This window comes from Lucilia sericata, unplaced genomic scaffold (assembly GCF_015586225.1).
Source record: "Lucilia sericata isolate MDLA Ls3-8-SP2 unplaced genomic scaffold, ASM1558622v1 Contig000541F_arrow, whole genome shotgun sequence".
NCBI classification, from domain to species: Eukaryota; Metazoa; Arthropoda; class Insecta; order Diptera; family Calliphoridae; genus Lucilia; species Lucilia sericata.
In genome coordinates, this window is record NW_023994551.1 from 107,068 (window position 1) to 129,846 (window position 22,779).

The window sequence follows — 22,779 nt, forward strand, 5'->3', positions numbered from 1 at the left end:
TGTTGATATCTATTTCAATTTTAGCAGCTTCTGTTGGTATTTTAATTAATTATTATAGTTATCGGCATTCTATGTGAGTACTATTTTTATTCTCGCTTTTGCATCAGAATAATATTAGATCCTATTGAATAACCGCATGTGTGATTTCAATGAAATTTAATGGGAATAAACATAATTATATCTGCTGATTTTTACAATTCTATTGATAACTTCAATATGAGCTAGAGAGTGATGCTGAGATAAACGTTATAAAAAATATATTATGTATCTGTATCTATGACTACATAGAATGACAAATTGTGACATAATTTGTATTGGCGTTAAAAATATTAAGTTTCTTAACTCTTTACCTTCGTGAGAAGGGTATATATAATCTGAATCCTTATAGATAGTCGATTAAGATATGTCTGTCTGTCTGTCTGTCTGTCTGTCTGTATGTGTGTCTGTTGAAATCAGTTTTCTGAAGACCCTAGGTATTTTCGGGATCCAAATCTTCAATAGTTCTATCAGTCATGCTTTCGAGATGTTTCCTATTTAAAATCAGCAAAATCCGTCCATTAATTACGGATAAAATCCGAAATCTGAAAATTTCATCATAAAAGAAAATTTTTTGCATGCTTTGTTAAATAAGCAACAACAACACTGCTTATTGGAAAAAGATTTATGTTTGGATGTATGTTGGTTTCATTACGTTGTGCATTTTGTTTCATATGTTTGTATGTCTGTTAATTTCATTGCGTTGTGTATTTCTTTTGTGTGTTTTATTTCGTTTAGCGTTGTTGTGTTTTTGTTTTGCTATTGGTAAAGTAATGATAGAGTCGGGAAAATGAAATTAATTGAAATTTTATAAAATTAATATTTTTTAAATATGTACTGGTGAAGGATATATACGATTCTACAAAGATAATAAAGACTTCTTACTTGTTAATATTATATTGCAATGAAAATATAAAGCACTAAAGTTCGAAAGCAATTAATGATATATAAAAGTCGTCTACAGAAATATGCTGAAACCGAATCTGATATCTGTTTTTTCAATCACCACCATTTTCTTGCAAAATTGCATCGAATATTTTGTTCACATTTTACGGATATTTTATATAATTATAACAAGTAGGAAAGCGTAGTCGGGCATGGTCGACTATATGATACCCTATATTTCAAAAATTATTTGTTTTTCATAAAGAAATTTTGATGTTGAATTTTACCTTAATTAAAATTTATTGATGAAAAACAAAGTTTCTAATAGAGGCTTTATTTGGGAGTAAGGGTCAAATATGGGCCGATTTTCAACAAATTAGGAGGAGCTATGTATTTTTATATAAATGTTAGTTATGCTAATTATCATCGCTATACTAATGGTTGGAAGTCAATTTTTGGAAGTTTAAGTTATTTTTTAGAGGGGGTTTGTATGGGGGCTAGGGTTAAACGACGGCCGATATTAGGTACCGCTAATATTCTCTTCCTTATTGTTCATAAGTTAAATGGAGATTTTCTTAAAATTTTGATATGTATTGAATAAAATTGCAAAAAGTTTGAAACTGCCGTCTGAAGGCTGACTACGGTTTACGCTATATAATGAGAATAAAAACTCAAATTTCAGTTAATACAAATATATTTTACATAAGGACATGGGTTTATTAGAATATTTCACAAAATTTGTTATTTATTTTTAATATTTCTTATGTAAGTATTTCATTTTTGACCGATTTTTGTGTTTTATATGTTACTAGCTATACCCAGTGTGCTTTGTTACCCTAAAAGGAATATGTATAAATAAATACCAGTTTCTATCTATCGCCAATTTCTATCTATCTATAAAAAATTTGAATAATATAAGAGTTTCCAAGATACACGAAATTTTGTATTTAATTTATATATGTTGTGCCAAGCCACCCATTGAAAGTCAGACCGTTATGCTCTAAATGTTCACATGAATTTCAAAGTTCTCCATGTAAAATTTGAAGATTCTAGCTCTAATAGTTTCTCAGATATACGAATTTTTCTATTTGATTCATGTGGGGGCTTCAAGACCCACCAGATGAAAGTCCGTTTTTTTTCGTCCAAAATGTTCAGATGAATATTTAAGTTCTTCTTGCGAAATTTGAAGAATTTAGTTCTATTAGTTTTCCAGATAAACGAATTTTTGTCTTTAATTAATATGGGAGGTGCCGCTCCCCTCATGGGTAGTCCGCCAATTTATTACCCAAAATGTTTAGATGGATGTTAGTTTTTCGTGCAAAATTTGAAGATTCTAACTGTAATAGTTTCCAAGATAAACGTATTTTTGTATTTAATTTATATGGGAGGTGCCACGCCCCCTAATGATAGTCCGCCTACTTTTTGTCCTAAATAATTATATTGACACTAAAGTTGCTCCGATAAAATTTGAGGACTCTAACTGTTATATAATCTAAAATATACGGATTTAATATTTTTTTAATATGGGCGTGGCTCCTCGCCCACTAGGAATTTCAAAATAAAAAGTAGCCTATTACCTATTCCAGATATACAGGAATACGCTGTGAATAAAATCGGTTCAGCCGTTTAGTAGCCTATAACGTTCAAACATATAAACATACAAACAAACACACATACATTTATATATATATATAGATTATATATATTATATGTTATATATGGAACTATAATATATTATATATGGAACTATAGTTAAATATATATTCCAATTATTTGCTGCTAAATTCCAGAAAGATAAATTTAGTGCCAACATTTTTGTAAAAACAGTTTTGCCCTTCAGAGCCGCAGCGCCACCAGTTAACGTGGTTCTATTGTGCAAAATTTTTCCAGAATGCCTTTCTATAACTTTAAGTATAAGTCTAGAGCCTGAAAAGGCCTCTATTCGCAACTTCTATAAAACTACAGAATTTTGTATTTGGAACTCAAGTATAAAGTCAGAAGGACCAAAAGATGAAAATGTGGAAAATTGGTGAACCACTTTTTTATTTCCATATTCGGAATCAGCCCACCAAATAATACTGGGATTAGTGAAAATTATTTAAAAAGTTTTTTCATCGTTGGCCTGTGTTATTATAAAGTTATGATAAAAGGCTAGCAAATAAAACAACATTATATAAAAATTATTTTTATTTCAACATTATTTTTACTTTATTTCTTGTATGACATATTTTATTTTGCAGTACATTATGTAATAATTTAATGATTTTTGCTATGAATTTATGAATAATTTCATTGACATTTTCTTTGGTTGTTTATAGTTTACATTGGTTAAGTTTTTTGATTTATGGTTTTGCTATTTTGATTTATTTTATTATGGATTAATTATGTGAGAATAAAACAATAATAAAATGTTTTTTTATTTAAAAATTTAATTAGAAATCTTAAAATCAAAAAAGTAAAAATTTGATTTATCTTACTAAACATACCCGTAATTTGAAACCGATGTCTTCTGATCGGGATTTTTGAACTATTATTTGGCCAAACTATTTTTTTTTTAATTTTTTCCAAAATAGCAAGAAAGCATGAGACTTTCCTTTAAGAGCATTTAAAAGCATAGTGGAATGCGATTTATCTATCAAACTTAATGCTGTTGAACTCAAGACAAAGATTTTTAAACTTTTAGCATATGCACTATTTTAATTTTTCCAATTCAATTATCATTTGGATCGGAAGACTTCGGTTCCAAAATTTGGGTAACTTGACAAGAAATCCCTCATAGAGACTTAGAAAAGACTTAAAATAAAGCGAGTAAATTGAAAATTTTGAAATTTGTATGAAAGTAAATTCAATGAAGGAAATATAAAATTGGGAGATACCTACACTTTCTAAGAATTCATTGACTTGACTCCTTTGTGATGTTATTATCCTTATTTTAAAACTACAACACATATGCATTGATAAGAGTATAAAATATGTTGGAAAATATGCGATATCAAATTTAATACTTTTTAGAAAAACTCTTAAAAATAAGAACTTTGAACCTCGTAGAATCAAAACCGTTACGATTTTGAAATTTTTGACAATTTAAGTTTTTCTTTTGTGAAAACATAATAGTCCATTTATTTTGAAAACTAGAAGATATTGGCCAAACAGCGATAATTTGTGATCACTTTTATCTCCCATTAAAAATCTATTTTTTGAGTGAAAACTTAAAAGCCCATTTAACTTGGAAACTAGAAGAAATGGGTCTAAAACAACGCCCGATTTGAAATTTTCCATTTAACATGGAAATACAGGTGGTATGAGTAATATTTTTGTTTGATGAAAATACATTATCGATTTGTCCCATTGGAAATCTAAAGCTATAACAACATAAAATAATTAAACCATAAAAAAATAAAAATACTTCAAATACAAATGTTTTACGTTTTATAACTGTGGGGAATAGAAAATCAATTCCAAATATAAAAATACAAATTAAATTGCTGCTCTTTTGGTCGATTCTAAATTTTTAGTACGTACTCGTACAATGATTTTATTAATATTATTTTTTTGTTATTAGGTTTATTTTAAATTATAATTATAATAATGATTATAAAGCTATGTATAAATGTGTTTGTGATTGAAATACACACATGCACGAACACGTTGCAAATATACTAATTTATTTCTAACATTATGTTTGATTTGAGATTTGTGTTTTCTGCTTTTGATTTAATTATTATTGTATATGTAGGTGTATGTGGTATGTGTGAATGAGATGGATATGAGAATGTATTTACGCTTTGTGTATTGTATAGGTATAAATTTATGTCTGTTTTAATTTTTATGTTAGTTTTATGTTTCTGTAATGATTATTTCTATTGATATTTTATATACAGACGACATACACAACATTTTTTTTTTTTTAATTAAGCTTCTATGAAGTTTAACACAATATAATTTTTCCATTTATTTCTAAAACATGTTCTATAATTCCTTAATTATTTTTATTTCATTAATTATATTTAACAGTTATTTTTTCTAGAATCAATTTATAAATATATATATATATATATATATATATATATATATATATATATATATATATATATATATATATATATATATATATATATATATATATATATATATATATATATATATATATATATATATATATATATATGTATGTATGTGTATAGTTTAGTTATGTCAACATATTGAAATGTTTTTTATTAAACAAAACAAGTCATTTATGTCATATAAAATATATAATTGTTATTGATATTTAAAGGAATGATTTTGAAAGATTTTCGGTATTTGTTAAGTTGTTTTTCTCAAGTTCTCAAGCACTAAAGTTACACACCAAATAGTCAATGAATTTTGGGTGTTCTACTATATGATATAAGATTATGATGGAGTAATTTCCTCTAATGAGTCACCGAAGCGTATGATGAATGCATGTGAAAGGAGAGCTTATATGGAAGGTAGGGTCAGTTATCGATCGATCCTCTTAAAATCTTGCAGATCAATTTTCGCTCATACAAAACTTCATTCTGTCGAATTTCATCGCTGTACTCATAGTTTTAAGTCATTAATGAGCTTTGAGATCGTTTTCTGAAGGGGATCTTAGATAGAGTTAATTATGAACCGATCCTCCTCAAATTTGTTAGAGAGATTTTGGGTCAAATCAAACTTATTTCATAGCTATACTCATATTTATAAAAAAGTTATGCTAAACGTACACCGATATTGCTCATTTGTTCAGTCCTCTAGCTCTTTCCGTTCGGACTCTATCGTGCTTTTAAAAGACAGACAGACAGCTTGATCATCTTAGAATTTAATAAGGATCCAGAATATATATACATTAGTGGGTCTATGACCAATATTTATGTGTTGCAAACGGAATGACAAAATCAATATTCCCTTTTTAATGGTAGGTATAAAACAAGTACAACAACAAGTAAGAAATTATAGTCGGGCGTGACCGACTAGATGATACCCTACACCAGTTATGAATATTAAATGTGTTTTACTTTTCATAATAAAGCATTTATCTTGAATATTACCTTGATTCCGATTAATTTATGCAATTTATTGACGAAAAACTAATTTTCTGAAAGAGGCTTTATATGGAGGATAGGAGCAAATGTGAACCGATCCCGATAAAATGGGCTGATAGATTTATATTTATATAATATTTATATAAATTTTGTCTGTCATTGCAATAAGAGTGTTAATAAGTGAATTCCGGATATTCAAGTCACTTCCCGAAAGGGGCTTTGTATGGGGGCTAGGGTCATTTCAAAATTCGGCAAGGTCATCGAGGCTTGAATAAAACTTAGTTGTGCGAACTTTTGTTAAAAAATTCATATTATACATAATTATGAGCTCAAAAGGCATTTTTGGGGGGTTCAGTTGTATATGGGCTAGGTGAAATAATGGACCGATTTTAAAGATTTTCAATCGGATTCGTCCTTGTACTTTGATAACAATGTTTACATGGACACAAGGACGGTCGGACGGACGGACATCGTATCGGTATTCTTAAAGGTGGGTATGGTATTCTTAAAGGTGGGTATGGTACTAATATTTTAGTGCGTTACAAACATCAGCATAAACGCATAATACCCTTCCTACTATAGTGGTGTATGGTAAAATAAACAAGTAAGAAATTATAGTCGGGCGAGGCCGACCATATAATACCCTACACCAATTATAAAAAAATGTGATTTAGTGTTCATAATAAAGAATTTAAGTTGAATTGTACCTTGCCTTAAGCCATTTTATTGTTGAATAAAATTGTGGACATTTAAGTAAAATTTTGAAGGGGGCTTTGTATAGGGGCTAGGATCAAATGAGGCCCTATAATTATAATATTCATGAGGGTCATCAAGACTAGTATAGAATTTGGTTTTGCAGCTTTTTGTCGAGATAAGAGTATATTAAACATAACTATGAACTTAAAAGCCCTATTCGGGGGTTGTATTGGGGCTAGGTGAAATGATGGACCGATTTTAACCATTTTCAATAGGCTTTGTCTCTAGTACTATAGAAGATCATTCAATTATCTTCAAAATTGCGACCTGTAGTTTGATTGCAAGGTTTACATGGATGGACAGACAGACAAACAGACTAACAGACAGACTGATCGGTATACTTTAAGGTGGGTATGGGACCAGTATTATTGTGCACTACAAACATCAGCACAAACCCAATATTCCCTCCCCACTAAAGTGGTGTAGGGTACAATAAAAAGTAATAACACAAAAAACTTGGAACAGTTGAGATCGTCTGCATTATGTTTGATTTTCAAAATTCATTCTTTTAAATATCATTTTTGTTAAAAATAATAATATATTTTCAATATGCATATCGTATATAAATATATACTGTATGTATATTTATTATTAATATACATATATAGATTTAGTTCTTAAACATTTTCAACTGCATTATTTTAATATATACATTATGTTATATTTTGGTTTTTATTTTCATTTACTAAAGTTTAATTTACTATAACTAAAACTTAAATCCTTTCGGATTGTATTCTCTACATACATGTTAAGTACTTTTTTTGCATATTTTATTTATTTTATATTTTAAAATATTGTACATAAATAACTGTGTGTATGTTAAGTTTTGTGCATTTTTCACTTAAATATACATGTTTTATAAAACAAACTATTTTGTTTAGTTATATTTTTATTTTCTTCTCTCTGATGAATTTTTTGATTATATCTCTGGTGCATCATTTAGTATCTAACATTTAACTAATATTTTTTTTTAACAAATTCTGTAGCCCTAGCCTGTTTTTTTTTTAAAGGAAAGGGCGCCGATTTCTATGTTGCTATGGTTATGAAAAATATTTTTTTTATTCAATTAATATTTCTATTATAAATACAATTTAATATCTAGCTATTTGTTTCAAAAATTTATGCTAATATTATTTTTTATTCTTTTTTATGCTGGTATTAAATTTAGTTTAATATTAGTTTTTCATTCTAATTTTTCTGTTTTAGTTTTATGTTTTTTTGGTTGGTTATTTTAATGGTTGTTATCTATACATCTAAACAATTTTATTAAAATATTTTTAGTATTATTATTTTTATTTATTTTAGTTTATTTTATGTATATTTGTTATGCTGTTAGTGTATTAATAATGTAACAGTTTGGTTTTTAGAAATTTGCATGTTTTTGTTAAATAATTAAAAAAAATAAAGCTTATTCAGATGACCACATGGTTATATTTGGACAAATAAAATATTTTTGTTAAATTAAAAGGAAGTTTATGTATGTTAAAGGACGGATAAATATCCATGTTTAATTGATTTTGTTTTTATGTCTAATGTGAATGTCAGTGAGAATTTATTATAATTTGAATTAAATAAATGGCTAAATATTAACCTCCTTATTCATAAACAACATTTTATTTTATAAAAGGTTTATTAAACAAAATTTGATTTGAGTTATAAACAATATATTTTCTGTCTTACAAATAAGAGTTTGATTCTGATTTCATTTTTAAAAAGAATATTTCAAGGATAATCTTGTTTAAGAAAACAATTTTTTCTCCCAAAATAAAGAAACTTTTTTTTATCAAAAATGCTAATTGCTTTTCTTTTAGCATTGAGAAAGCTTTTCCAGAAAATATTATTTGGTAAATGTAAGTCAATGCTTTTTTTCATTATAAAATATTTTTTATAAAAAAATATTAAAACCGTTACTAAAATGGTTGTATTGCAAAAGGATTTATTAACAAATTATACTTTTTTGCCTAAAAAACATTTTCCGAAAAAATTCTTATAAAAAAAATTTATACTGAATGTTTTTTTATAATTTTTTTCTCTTAGAAAAGTTCGCTTCTCAAAACGATTTTTCATTAAAAAGCTTCATAGATTAGAAACGTTTTATAAGCTTATTTCACTAAAATCCATTTTGACTGAAATATGTGCCAAAGAAGAGGGGTTATATTGATTTTGCTATTCTGTTTTGTAACACATCGAAATACCGCCCATAAAGTATACATTCTGTGTCCTTGTAAAATTCTAAGATGATCTAGACATGTTCGTCCGTCTGTCTGTTAGTTGAAGGCATGATAGAGACCTGAGGAATGGATCTAAAATTTTTTACTAAAATTTTGTACATTGATCAGAAATATTTGTTATTGAAAATGAGCATTATTGGTCTATGTTTTCACATAGCTCCCATACAAGTGGTCCTAAGGAATATGGTTAAAATTGTCATAAAATATTTAATTGGGCATTAAATGTGATGAAATTTTGCACAAAATAAGAAATGTATAGAATGGCTGACTTAAACCTATAATTGACCCTTCTCCCTATAGAAGCCCCCCTTGAGAAAATTACTTTAATGCTCATAACTGGCTTAAAAATAACAATATAGCAATTAAATTCGACACAAGTAAGTTTTATAGGAACATAAATCTGCCTACTTAATATTTAAAGGATCGGAACATATTTACTTAATCAAACCCTCATATAAGAATACCTTGAGAAAATTACTTTAACTCTCATAACTGTCTTTAAAATAACAGTATATCTATGAAACTCTATATGAACAAGTTTTATAGAAACTAAAATCTCCCTATTTAATGTTATAAAAATCGGTCTATAATTGACAGAACCCTCACAACTTTAAAATATACCCTTCAAACATTGACCTTAAAGTTCATAACTAGCTTAAAAGTAATAGTATTCCAATTAAATTCAACACGAACAAGTTTTATAGAAACAAACATTTCGCTACTTAATTTTATAGGAAGAGGTCCATTAACGACCTTACTCCTTCTATAACGTTCCCTGTATAAATTGACTTTAATGCTAACTAAACTAGCTTTAAAATATCAGTATGTATTGCAATGAAAGTCATCAGAATTAAGTTTTGTGTGAATCTTAATCTCCCTACTTAATTTTACAATCATTGGTCCATAACTGACCCTACCTCCCATATAAGGTCCCCTTCAGAAAATGACATAACTATTTTGAAAATACCAATATAGCAATAGAGTTCGTCGTAAACAAGTTTTAGAGAAAATCAAATCTCTCTGGTAAAGTTTATTGGAATCGGCACATATCGGGTCTTGGAAACGCTGATAACTTTCTTCAAAAATCTGAAATGGTGATGAGATTTGATACAATGTGGCTGTATTCCGAAAATCACCACATATTACTACCGATACACTATAACACAATTCAACATATATGAATTATATGAATGTGTAATATATATACTTAATTTTATAAGAAGAGGTCCATTAACGACCCTATTCCTCATATAAGGTTTCTAGCATAAATTGACTTTAATGCTAACTAAACTAGCTTTTAATTATCAGTATTATAATTAAAGTCTTCACAGTGAAGTTTTGTGGGAACCACTCCCTAATTAAGTTTTATAATCATTGGTCCATAATTGACTCTACCTTCCATATAAGGTCCCCTTCGGAAAATGATATAACTATCTTGAAAATAGCAATAGAGTTCGTGGTAAACAAGTTTTACAGAAAATCAAATCTTTCTGTTAAAGTTCATAATCGGGCAATATCGGATCTAGGAGACGCTCATAACTTTCTTTGATTTTCCATACCATTAAAAGAACTTTTTTAGATCTGAAGACTACCATTAAATATTTAAGCACAACTCTATTAGAAAATTTTTTCTCAACTAAAAGTCTTTTCATTTAAAAGATTTTATTGTTTATGTTTTTGTTTACTATAAATTGCACCAGGTGTATGAAAAACTATACCAAATTATATTGGAAAATTTCAAATTAATTACAAAAGAATTTAAAATAATTACTGAAAGCTTTCGACATTATAAAATTATATTAGTTATCATAAATAATAACTTTTAAGAACTACAAATGAAACAAAGCTCAACCTCAAATGAATAATAAATGTATCTTTATGCAATCAATGTAAAGCCAGTTTTCTTATGTTTTTTTAATCGCTAAATTTCAGTTTAATGTGTAAATATGTCTACGTTTATTTCAATATCACCTACTTAATGCTACATACACACAATACACTCATGCATAAATTTTATTGTACTTAAACAGTACTTATATATTTATTTTATATATAATTTAGATTATATCTTATACATTAAATAATTGCTCTTTTTTATTTATAAATATACTTTTTTTTTTGTTAACAATTTATATATGTATGACATTATGTGTATTTGTATTAAAGTTTACTTATGTATTATATTTTGGTTTTCTTAACCAACAAGCCAACAATGTATGTAAAGATTTTAAATTGTAATTATGGAATATTTATGATGATGATCTTTGTACATGTCCGTTGAAGAAGCGAAATCGTTGTTTAATACCTGCTGCTGATAAACGTAATAAGGATAATGATTTCCATATTGTAATTGCTGCTGTTGTTGTTGTTGTTGCTGCTGATGAGGATGGTGATGTGGCAGACATTTTAATGTTGCCTGCTGTACATATAAAGGCGCTGCTGAATTATTAGTTGTAGTTGTTGCTGCTGCAGTTGTTGTAGAATTATTAGTAGCTAATAAAGCTTTTGGACAAGCACACGGCATTAAACTCGTATTTAAGTTTCCTGCGGTAGCTGCTGCATAACAAGCATCTCCTATGATAGGAGGTCATCATGGCAGCTACACAAGTAGACTCGGTGCCAGCCATTCATCTTCTGCAATCTATAAAATATTGAGAATTTGTAACATCATCATTTAATCAGTTTAATTGAATATCAATAAGTAGGATTTATAAAGTGCTTGTGTTAGAGGACTTTTATATTATATTACAGGGTAGAAGTAGAGGAGTTAAAATGTAGTATTCTTTTATTTTTAATTTTACCTGAGGATTGACTTGATACTGTTGCATGGGATATGCTACAACTCCAGCAGTTTGTGGTAGGGAATTACTAACAGTTTGCGTAATTTGTGGTGCTGTTGTTCCGGGTAAAGGTGCTTGGGCTGGTATACTTTGCCATGTAGCTGGCACTTGAACACCCATTCTAAAAGAAAATTAAAGAAATTAAATTTATTGGTTAGCGTAATTTCAATGGTTAGAAGATGATACAAAAGTGACTTAAAGTTGTTATACATAAAAATCAAAATGGCTAACATGGGGATTTTGTAGAGAAACTCTAATTTTAAGCGTAATTATGAGTTTCAGTTTATTGTATGGTTATCCTGTTGTATGGAGGCCAACAAGGTGAACTTTGCGCACATGCTTGATATGAAAAGCCAGTATGACGAATAAAAGTACATGGCTTAAACGAGTCAGGAAGTTACTCTAAGTTGATTAGTATATTAAATGGGGTACACGACCAACATTTTTGTATAATACAAAATCAACAGGAATTTATAATACCGTCTCCACTATAGTAATGTATCGTTTAAAATAAGTTTTGAACGTTTTTAAAAATAAAATATAACAGTTTTGCTATAATTCATAATTATGAACATATTCTAGTCCAAACTAGTTTAAGATCTCAATTGAATGCGTTTTCAATCAGTTAAAAGAAACCAAGTGTTCAAATTTCAAATTCTATTCCTCTGAAAAATTTTAATAGGTCAACTAATCTATTAAATCAGGGAACAAATGAGTACTAACTGAACCCATTCTTCAATGTAAAAAATTAAAAAAAAATATAATTTTAAACATTATCAAATTTAACAATTTCTTTCTACATTTATTTCTTATAACATTAACTGCTATTAACCAGTAATAAGCAAGTAATAAATTTTATTTAATGTATTATAAAATAAAAGATTAAACAGAAAGTTAACTGACTGCAAAATGATATTAGCTTACCCCATAAAACCTTGCTGATAACCGCCAAACTGTCCAAATGTTGTAAATCCTTGCATTCCTTGTAAGTATTGACCCGGCTGTAAAGCATTTGCTGCTGTTGTCGCTGTTGGGGCTGCTGTAGCAGCAGCAGCAGCTGTTTGGTATGCAGTGGGTGCTGAAGGATACCAATATCCGGTTACGTGTTGTCCATAGGCTGCTGCTGCAGCAGCTGCAGCTGCTGTACCAAACGGAAATCCGTGTCCGAGTGCTTGACTTGCTAAGGCAGCCATATGTAATGGTTCGCCACTTTCTTTGCCCCACGCACACTTGACCAACTGTTGATTTATCTCCGTATTGTGTAGAGCAACAATTGCATGTGTTGCCGCTTCCTTAGTAGAGTATCTACAACAAATGAGAGAGAGAATATGTGAGTTTGTGGCAAGCAGTGTTATTCATTTGTATATAAATACACATACATGGTACAAATTGTACGAACAAATAACTATTCATTCAATTTAACTTAAAAATCATTGAAATCATGTACGTTGTAATGCACATGGTCATACATTTATACATATAATGTCAGAAAAATATATATAAATATTTGTATGTCTTCAGTACATATGTATGTAAGCAAGTGTAGGAAGTATTTTTCTGTTAAATACACAGAATGACCTTAATCGGTAGGAGGAAAAAGTCATCACTTCATTTTCATTGACGTTTTTACGATATTAATTCAAATGGTAGTGGGATTTAATGATTATTAGCCTCGCTGGCTTTTATGGATGTTGAATGTTTCAGTTGCAACTGTTTTATTAAAATAATGATCTTTTGTATTAAACAATTACATTATATTGGAAATGACTTAACGTTTAAAGAAATATTTTAAATTGATTTTTAAATTTTTAAGAAATTTTATAGAATAATATTTAACAATCTTTAATAAAAAAGGGCCTATTGCAATATGTTGTTAAGGCAAATAATTCGAGTAATAAGAATTTTATTACTTTTTTACAGCAAGTGCTTAAAACGTTCTTTGTAAAATTTATTTTTTTAACATAAAATAATGATGTAACAATCATCAAAAAATCATAAAAATATTGCCAACTAATGTGCAAATCCAAAACCAAAATTTGGCATATTTCCAGAATATCTATAACAAATTATACAATTCTCCACATATAAATTACCTGATTGTAATTAAAATAAAGAAATATTTAAAACAGAAAACCTTACCTTACAAATGCATAACCCTTATCCTTGAACACACGTATCTCTTGTATCGTACCGAATGGTGAAAATGTTTTTTGTAAAATTTCCTCGCTTAGAAAGCCAGCCAACGTGCCATTCATGCCACCACAATATACGGTACAATTTGAGGGGCTGCTCTGATTGTAAACCTCATCGAATGTTAAAGGTTTGCTATTGGCTGAAATGATTTATTATGGATATTCATAAATTAAATTGGAAAATTAAAAAAAAGGTAATAAATAAGTATATAGAATGAAATTTCTATTATGTTGTTACCCCTTTTTAATATAAAATAATTTGTATTATTTTTTTTATATAAAATTTAATTAAAATGCATTAATACTAACCATCTGGTTTGGCGTTTGGCGGTTTTCTTGTTGCCCAATTCGTACGTATTGAACGTGAACCCAACCATTGACCATTCATGGCTGTGATGGCGGTTTCCGCTTCCTGCAAAACACACAAAAAAAAAAGGGAAAACATTGAAAATAATAGCGCGAACACTGAACAAAGCAACATAAAAGTAAAAAAATAGAGGATAATAATAAAAATTGCAATAAATAAGTAAATGTATAAATTGTATAAAACGTATATCCGGTCTTTTTCAAATAAAAGACATGGGGTTTATGTTTTCTATTGTTCCATTCTAGGTTTCTTGTTGTTGTAATTGTAAGTTTTCTCTTAGTATTTAACCTTTTATTTTTCAATAGAATATTGTAAATATTTATAAACAAAATAAAAATTTAATTTAGATAATATTTTGTTAATGTTAGAAAAGAAATCCTACAAGTTCCCAGCAAAAATTCGGTAATGATTTTCAGTTGTAACTACTTAGCTATTAACATACTTTTCAATGACTACTACATATCGTCCTGATTACATATAAGTAGTCTTATAACGTCTTATTAATAATGTGTTATATAAATACTTTCTAATTCATTAGTCATTTTCTCCGTGAAGCTATAGAAGCTGTATATGTTTTTACGTAATATTTACATTGACCACTCTTTCTAATTACTTGTAAGCAGTTATGGTAAGTAGTTGTTTCCAATGACATCACCATGTTAAAATAATGACTTAAAACGCTATTATAAGTAATATAAATGATCCTTATATGGGAGTTGTGACCAATTATGGACCGATCAAGAAAAAATTTCGTATAATGATTTATATGCAAAAAAAAATTCAAGTCGAATATTACTCTAATAGATTTATTAATTAATAAAATATGTGCGTTTAAGTGATTTTCAGAAGTGGACCTTATATAGGAGCTATGACCAATTACAGGCCTCTCCAGAAATATTTCGTAGAGTGATTCATATGTATGTACACAAAACATATTTGTGTCGAATTTTCTTAAGATAACTTTATTTGACAATGAAATATGTGAGTTTAAATAATTTTCTGAAGAGGTCCTTATATGGGAGCTATGACCAATAATGGACCGATCCGGGGAAAATTGGTATTATGATTTATATATACACAAAACATATTCAGGTTAAACTTTATACCGATAGCTTTATTTGTCAATGAAACATATGCGTTTTAGTGATTTTCGGAAGTGGACCTTATATGGGAGCTATGATCAAATATGGTACTATCCGAGAGTGATTCATACGAAACATATTTGTGTCGAATTTTATCAAGATACCTTTATTTGACAATGAAATATGTGCGTTTAAGTGATTTTCTGCCTTATATGGGAGCTACGACTAATAATGGACCGACCCGAAAAGAAATTTGGTAGAATGATTTGTATGTGCACAGAACATATTCAGCTCGAATTTTATCACAAAAGCTTTATTTATCAATGAAATATGTCCGTTTAGGTGATTTTTGGAGGTGGACCTTATATGGGAGCTATGACCAATTGTGGACTGACTGAGATCTACGTTGGTAGTATGATTTCTATTCATATTATATTTGTATGTGCAAAATTTTTGTGTTGATACCGATATATTTTAGGGAGTTATTAACGGTAAACTAACGGTAAATTGTGTGACGAAATATCTTTGGTAGTTTCTGAGAAAACTACTTAAGAATTGGGAGAAAAACCGTTATTTTTTTTCGAGGTAGTCTGAAATTTTTTGTGTGAATTTCGTGAATTTCTACTGCTTCGTTTTAACGTGAGCGTGTTTTACACAAACAGACAGACGGACGGACAGACGGACGGAAATCTACTCAGAATTTCATAAAGCTCAAGAATATATATACTTTGTTAGGTGTCAGATGTATATTTCTTGGTGTTACACACGGAATGACAAAGTTATATATACCCTCTGATGGTGGTGGAGGGTATAAAAACAGTAAATTTCAACATTTTTAACTAAATTAAAATAGGTTTTTGTTGGTCAAATAGGCCGAAACATGGAAAGCATATGTTTTCATAAAGATTTTCGGAAATTGAAGTTTTTTTAAAAAAATTCTAAAGCTGTTAAAAAAATCTATAAATCGCAAGGTTTCGCTAAAAGTGGCATTTTTGTTTTACATTTACAATTTCGAAGTTAAAAACTCAAAAGAATTTTAAAATTTTCATGAATTTTAAGGTATTTTTAGAACATAATCTTTTAGAATTTCGAAGATAGCGACGTTGATTTTAATTGTAGAAGTGTAAAATTTAGCAGGAACGTGTATTTTAATACAGTGCATCATAATCAATCAAAAAGTCGATTTTGATTTTTTTTGTAATTTAGGGCCTTTTGGATTTAATATGACGATATATAAAACTGTGTGTTAGTATGTTTGTTTGTTTGGACTTTATAGACAACTAAACGGCCAAACCGATTTTTCTGAAATTTTCATTGTGTCTTCCCCGATGTCTGAACGAAACTATATGCTACTTTTTACTTTCGCACTTCAAGTGGGAGACGTGCCACGCCCACTTACAAAATAAGTATTAAAAGTCGCTTATCTCATAAACTGCAAGAGCTAGAGTCCTCAAATTTTGTATATAACTTTGATATCTATATGTATACATGGGAATAAAATTGGCAACCTAGCTAAAGTGGGCGTAGAACCTCCCACATATATCTGAGAAAATATATCGGAGGAATTTTGGTATCAACTTAAACGGGGCGTGTACTTTTATTAGGGAAAAAATCGTATATCTGGGAAACTGTAGGAGCTAAAATTTTTAAAAAATCGTAAAGTGGGATTTTTATTTATATTAACTTTAGGATAGCAAAGCACACAGCTAGTATAGCCAGTACAATTTGGCAAAAGCACAGAGGTTGTGCTTTTACAAGTTAAAGTTGTATCCTTTCTTAATCTAGAAAGTCTTGAAGGGAATTAAGTGATAAATGTGATCTGTTCACAACTAGACTATAAAAGAGTTTATTGGAGGTATAATTAATTTAAAATATATTAATCTTTTTTTAAGTATAAAATTTAAGGTTTATTTATTTTTTTATAATTTTTTGTTGTTAAATAATCCAATTAGGCTAATTTTTTATTTTCTTTTACGTTAACACAATATATTAAATAAAATTACTTTTTATACCAGCTTTAAAAAACTGCTATTTAATTATAATATAGCATTTAAATCCTTTTATATTTCAAGTAATAATATTCTAACTTATTGATGTAAAATATTAAATATCTTCTTCTTTCAGTCATTTTAATTTCATGTTAAGCTTTCTTAAGATTACAAATTTTCTACAGTCTATTGTCTTCAAAAGACAATCACTTAAGTACATGCATGCGTATGGCTATACACACATAACCTCCATTTTCCCAGAAGTGACAACATCCGTTAAAGATTTCAGTTAAATATCTAATCGATAAATTGAACAATTGTATTTGGATAAAAGTTACTTCACTAAATGGAATTCTTGTGCGTATCTATTAAAGTTAAATATGTCGTCTTATTTATTTATGGTAGTGGTAATTGTTGTCAATATGTTATGTATATATGTGTGGAAAAGATGGCCAGATATTTAATGGCTGAATAATATAATAACAATAATTAAACAGGTTCGAAATTTCGTGATATAAAAATATATTTTGTTTTAATTTGTTATTTTCAAAACAAATACAAATTTTCACAAAAAATTAAATAATTATAATTTGTTTCACAAAAAATTATATAATTTGATTTTGCTTAAATTTAATTTTCCAACATATATTGAAAGCCTGGAAATTTCTTTAAAAACAACACTATAAATCGTTGCAAATATAAACATTTCTAAAAGTCATTAACATTGAAATAGTATCTGGTCACTCCTTTTCTTTTAGCAAATCTATTAATACAAACAATGTTGTAATGCCAATATTAAACATACTTCCATTCTCCTACACACTTGGCGATAAACACACATATGTATGTGTAAATACATATGTATATAGTAGATCCATTACCCTAATGTAATAGTTAAGGTTATTGTTTTGAAGGTCATACTGAAAAAGAGTGTTTAACACAAAAACATTCTAACATATGTATGTATGTGTGTGCGATTGTTGAGACAAATGTACATGTATGTCTCATTGTATAAATAAATATTTGCAAAAATAATAGAACTACTTACTAACACACATATAGATACATACATATAGTAGTATCTTTACACATAAATAAAATGTTATACATAATAGGAAACCTTAAGGGATCCATTGTCTTTGATGTTGATTTTAATGAGCATCATGGGATTATTTTCATAAAAGCAGATTACGATTGTTTGGTTGTATGGCAAATCTATCTTTAGCACATACATATACATAAGTATATGAATTATACAAAGTAAAGTTTCTCTTTTGCTCATTTTTCCTCTATTTTAGTAAATTCAATATTTAAAATAAAATGTTTCAAAATAAGATTATGGATAGTAGTAGCAGAAGTTGTGAATGAGTGAATATTCAAGGGAAAAAAACTTAAAACAAAATGTGTAAAGAGTGAAAAGAGGGTTGAAAATAACAAAACTTTTAAATTAATGGTAATAGACTGACAACTTTTCTTTCGTGTTTTTAAGTGTTTATTGAGAAACCCAGCAACATTTTCGTACATCTTAGATGTTTATACAGGAAGTTTATACTAACACTACAAAGGTGCTTGGTGAAACTTTGCTTCAATTTCTTTAGACTTCGACGCCTCCGATATATTAAAATATTATTTATTTTCTTACATATGCCCCTAGCATCCCACTAAGTGACCACAGAGCTCTTAAAGAAAATGGTCTAAGCTTTCTTTTGAGTAAAAAAAATACAACAAAAACGTCCATTTTGTAAAAATAGGGTACAATTAAGTGCCAAATATTGAAAAAAATCTTATTTTCAAGTTAAAAAATATTTTTTTTTTTGTTAGATATCCTACTAGGATCATATTATGGGACTATAAAGACCTTCAAGGAAATTGTACAATCTTTCTTTTAAACAAAAAAAGTAAAAGGGCCCATTTTGAAAAAAATATAAAAAAAAATATTTTTTTTTGAAAGAATGAAGAAATAACTATCTGAACTGACCGATTGAGCTGAAAATTTGTGTCTGGCCTACTATCCCATAGTATGCAAATTTCATACAAATCGGAAGACATCGATTTTAAAAGTTGGGTCACTTGACACGATATATATTTTTTGAATTATATAGATATTTTTTGCAATCAAGTTGTTTTATATATAAATTTAAGAATTTTTTTTCCAAAATTTTTAATTTTGACTGGACATAACTTCTAGATAGAACCACACTGGGTTTTAAATTTTTGTAGGTTTGCAACCCTAATTGTTTTTAATATAATGACATCGAAGAATTATATTTCGGAAAAAAATTTTGTGAAGTGAGGTTGGTGAAAATAGGATGCAAAAATTTTAATATTTCTGAAACTAAACGTGTGAGAAGAGAGAGCACAAATTGATATAAATTAACTTTTTAGATTCAGCATTACCGTAAAAAACACTCTTACTTGTTATTGTTTAAAAGTCTTAAAAACTTTGCTGGGTTTGCCATTTTTTAAAAACACATTAAACTTTTTAAGGTCTTTAAACTTCTTAAATCAACAAATAAATAGAGTGACAAATTAAACCAATAAGAAATAAAAATAAAGTCGAATGCAAATTACATAAATTTATATTGAGTATGTGTGCGAAAAAAGAAATGTTTTCATTTACAAATTACCACAAAATTGAATCTTTAATATCCCATATGATGATATTGCAGGCAGTACAGTTGCAACTGCAACAACGATGTAATCGTTGTTTGTGCATTATTTTGTACGTGTAAGTTTGTTCAATTGTGTATTTGTATATGGTAGGTGTGTTTTTGTGTGTGTGTGTGTGTGTGTGTTAGTATGTGGTTTCAATACATATTAAAGAGCACAACGAAACGTTTTCATACATTTGCCATTTCATACAAGGGCATCGAAAATTATAATTTCAATTTCACATAAAAGGTAATTCGTGCGAATCAAACGTGATTCATGTTAAAATGATTGCAAGTGCCACAACCATAGAAAATTGTATTGTATCCTACCATATACATACATACATATGTAAGTATGTATACACTTTTTATTACTAGGAAGGTGCCTCTTTAAAATTTTGATTGGCTTACTTTCTATTCGATACATTTATGTATTTGGTATTAAAAATAACCAAAAATGTCATAAAAATAACTTAAATCCTCATAACTTGAGAAATTATAACTTGAAATAACTATTTTTTTATTGGTAGTCAAGTACATACTAATATAAATATACTTTTAAAACAACTCGCGAAACTTTTGATCTATAAGAACAGATGCATGTACCTAATTTAAATTTTTTAAATATTTTTGAGCCCTACTAATGTCAATATGTATGTATATTTTTATGGTAGAAGTAAACGAACAGAAATAGGTATTACATTTAAGGTAATAACAACATTGCAACGATGCTTTGTTGATAATGCTGATGAGAGTATGAATGTGATTGTATTTGTATAAAAATATTTAAGGGTATACACTTAAAGAATAAATATTACACATTATATTTTCCGTGTTCTCATCCAAAATTTCTTCGATTTTTCAGAATTATGATTCTTTAAATTACTTGCACTGAAAATCAAAAGAAATATTGATAAAAATTTACAAAAATGAAGTTTTCAAATAATTTCTTTGAGTGTAAAAACGACAACAAGGCATCAAAATTTACTTGTGGTATACGCCGAATGTGTGTATGTGTGTTACAACTTTAACTTATTTCCTTGTTTTTCTTTATACCCCACTAATCATTAGTGTGATGGGTTTTTGCGGAAGTTTAGAACGTATAGAAAAATTGGTCCTGTCCACAGCTTAAAAGAAATAATAATTTTTCGATTTCTATGCATCTATCCACCTGTTCGTCTTTCCTTTGTCCATTCATGTAAAACTTGTCCTCAAAGTATAGATGGCAAGCATCAACTCTATGGATTTTGTTTGAAATTGGTCCATTTACAATAAATAAGATTTAAAATATTATCATAACTGTTGTAGGGTATATTACGATCGGTCATACCGGACTATACTCTCTTACATACTTTTTTCTAATACATATCGTCACCTTAATTTAGAAAAAATGTTTTTAACTTTTAAAACAAATTTGTATGTGATGAAATATAAGCCGAATAAAAGATTAAATACAGTTTAAATTATTTATTTTTTTATACCCAACACCATCTACCTCCATAACTTTTTTGCTGATGTTTGAAAAAGTACATAAATATTGATCCTACACTCATCTTAAAATAGTCTAATCCATGTGTCCATCAATCTAGACACTGTTATAAAACTACAGGTTGAAATCAGTCTATGATTTACACAGACCTCATACAAATGCTTCCCCACAACAATATTTTCATAATTTTTTTTATTAATGACGTTACAAAACAAAAACAATCTTAGATACACCATTTCTAAATGAAGGTGACGATATACATACATATATATGCATGTATACTTTTTTCTAGACTTAACAATATTATTTTCTCTCATTCTTTTTACAGTAGAAAATTTGTTCAAAATCGTCGGCGGAAGTAATCTACGTGAGCATGTTCTATAATATAAAATAGTTTTCATATTTAGTAATTTTGTGATAAAAATAAAAAATCAACGAACTCATACAAATATAAAAGAAAACAAATATACTAAGAAATAAGTGAAAATTTCTATGAAATTATAAAGAAGAGAAGAATAAATGAAATAAAAATGAAGTGCTATTTTTTTGTCTTCTAAAAATGGCATTATAAATAAGTGGCTAAAATTTTTTTTTACGTATGTATGTATGTTCGAGAAATGTGAGAGTAACAACTTTAACTTGTTAAAATCCCATTTAATTGTATGAACAGGGAAAAACACTGAGACAAAATTAAAAAGTATTGTTGGTAAATAAGTTATTTTAAAGCCTAAAGTGAATTAAATAATTCTGGAAAAAATAATTTTTAAGATTAATTGATGGACACTTAGTAATAGCAATATCATTAAAAGTACTTTATTTACATTATGTGATTTTTAATTAATACAAAGTATTATTTGAAAACGTATTATAATCTAAAACCTGAATTGTTTTGTAGTTTGGAACGTATTGAGCTTTTTACAAAATACATAATTTTCTTGCAGTTTTCTTTTGGATTTAATTGTCAATTTAATTTTATTTGACAATAAGCAATTTAAATACAAAAATAATCAAAAAATTTCTTTCGCAATAAAAAAAATCCTTATATGTGGCTATTTTTACAATTTAGTAGTTAGTTAGTAGTTAGTTAGTTAGTTAGTTAGTTAGTTAGTTAGTTAGTTAGTAGTTAGTTAGTAGTTAGTTAGTTAGTTAGTTAGTAGTTAGTAGTTAGTAGTTAGTTAGTTAGTTAGTTAGTTAGTTAGTTAGTTAGTTAGTTAGTA

The 22,779-nt window shown here is 28.0% G+C and overlaps 1 protein-coding gene across 1 annotated transcript in view; it reads right to left on the reverse strand.

Moving 5' to 3' along the window:
* Positions 1–11,311: 11,311 nt before the first annotated feature.
* The window catches only part of LOC119605962 (nucleolysin TIA-1-like), a 103,700-nt gene continuing 92,232 nt past the window's right edge, over positions 11,312–22,779 (reverse strand). The window contains exons 3-7 of the mRNA XM_037959315.1: positions 14,295–14,397; positions 13,933–14,125; positions 12,718–13,098; positions 11,755–11,914; positions 11,312–11,594 (exon numbers count right to left, since the gene is read on the reverse strand). Of these exons, the coding sequence (XP_037815243.1) occupies positions 11,553–11,594; positions 11,755–11,914; positions 12,718–13,098; positions 13,933–14,125; positions 14,295–14,373 (855 nt within the window). The 5' untranslated portion in view covers positions 14,374–14,397 and the 3' untranslated portion in view covers positions 11,312–11,552. The remainder of the gene's footprint in view (positions 11,595–11,754; positions 11,915–12,717; positions 13,099–13,932; positions 14,126–14,294; positions 14,398–22,779) is intronic.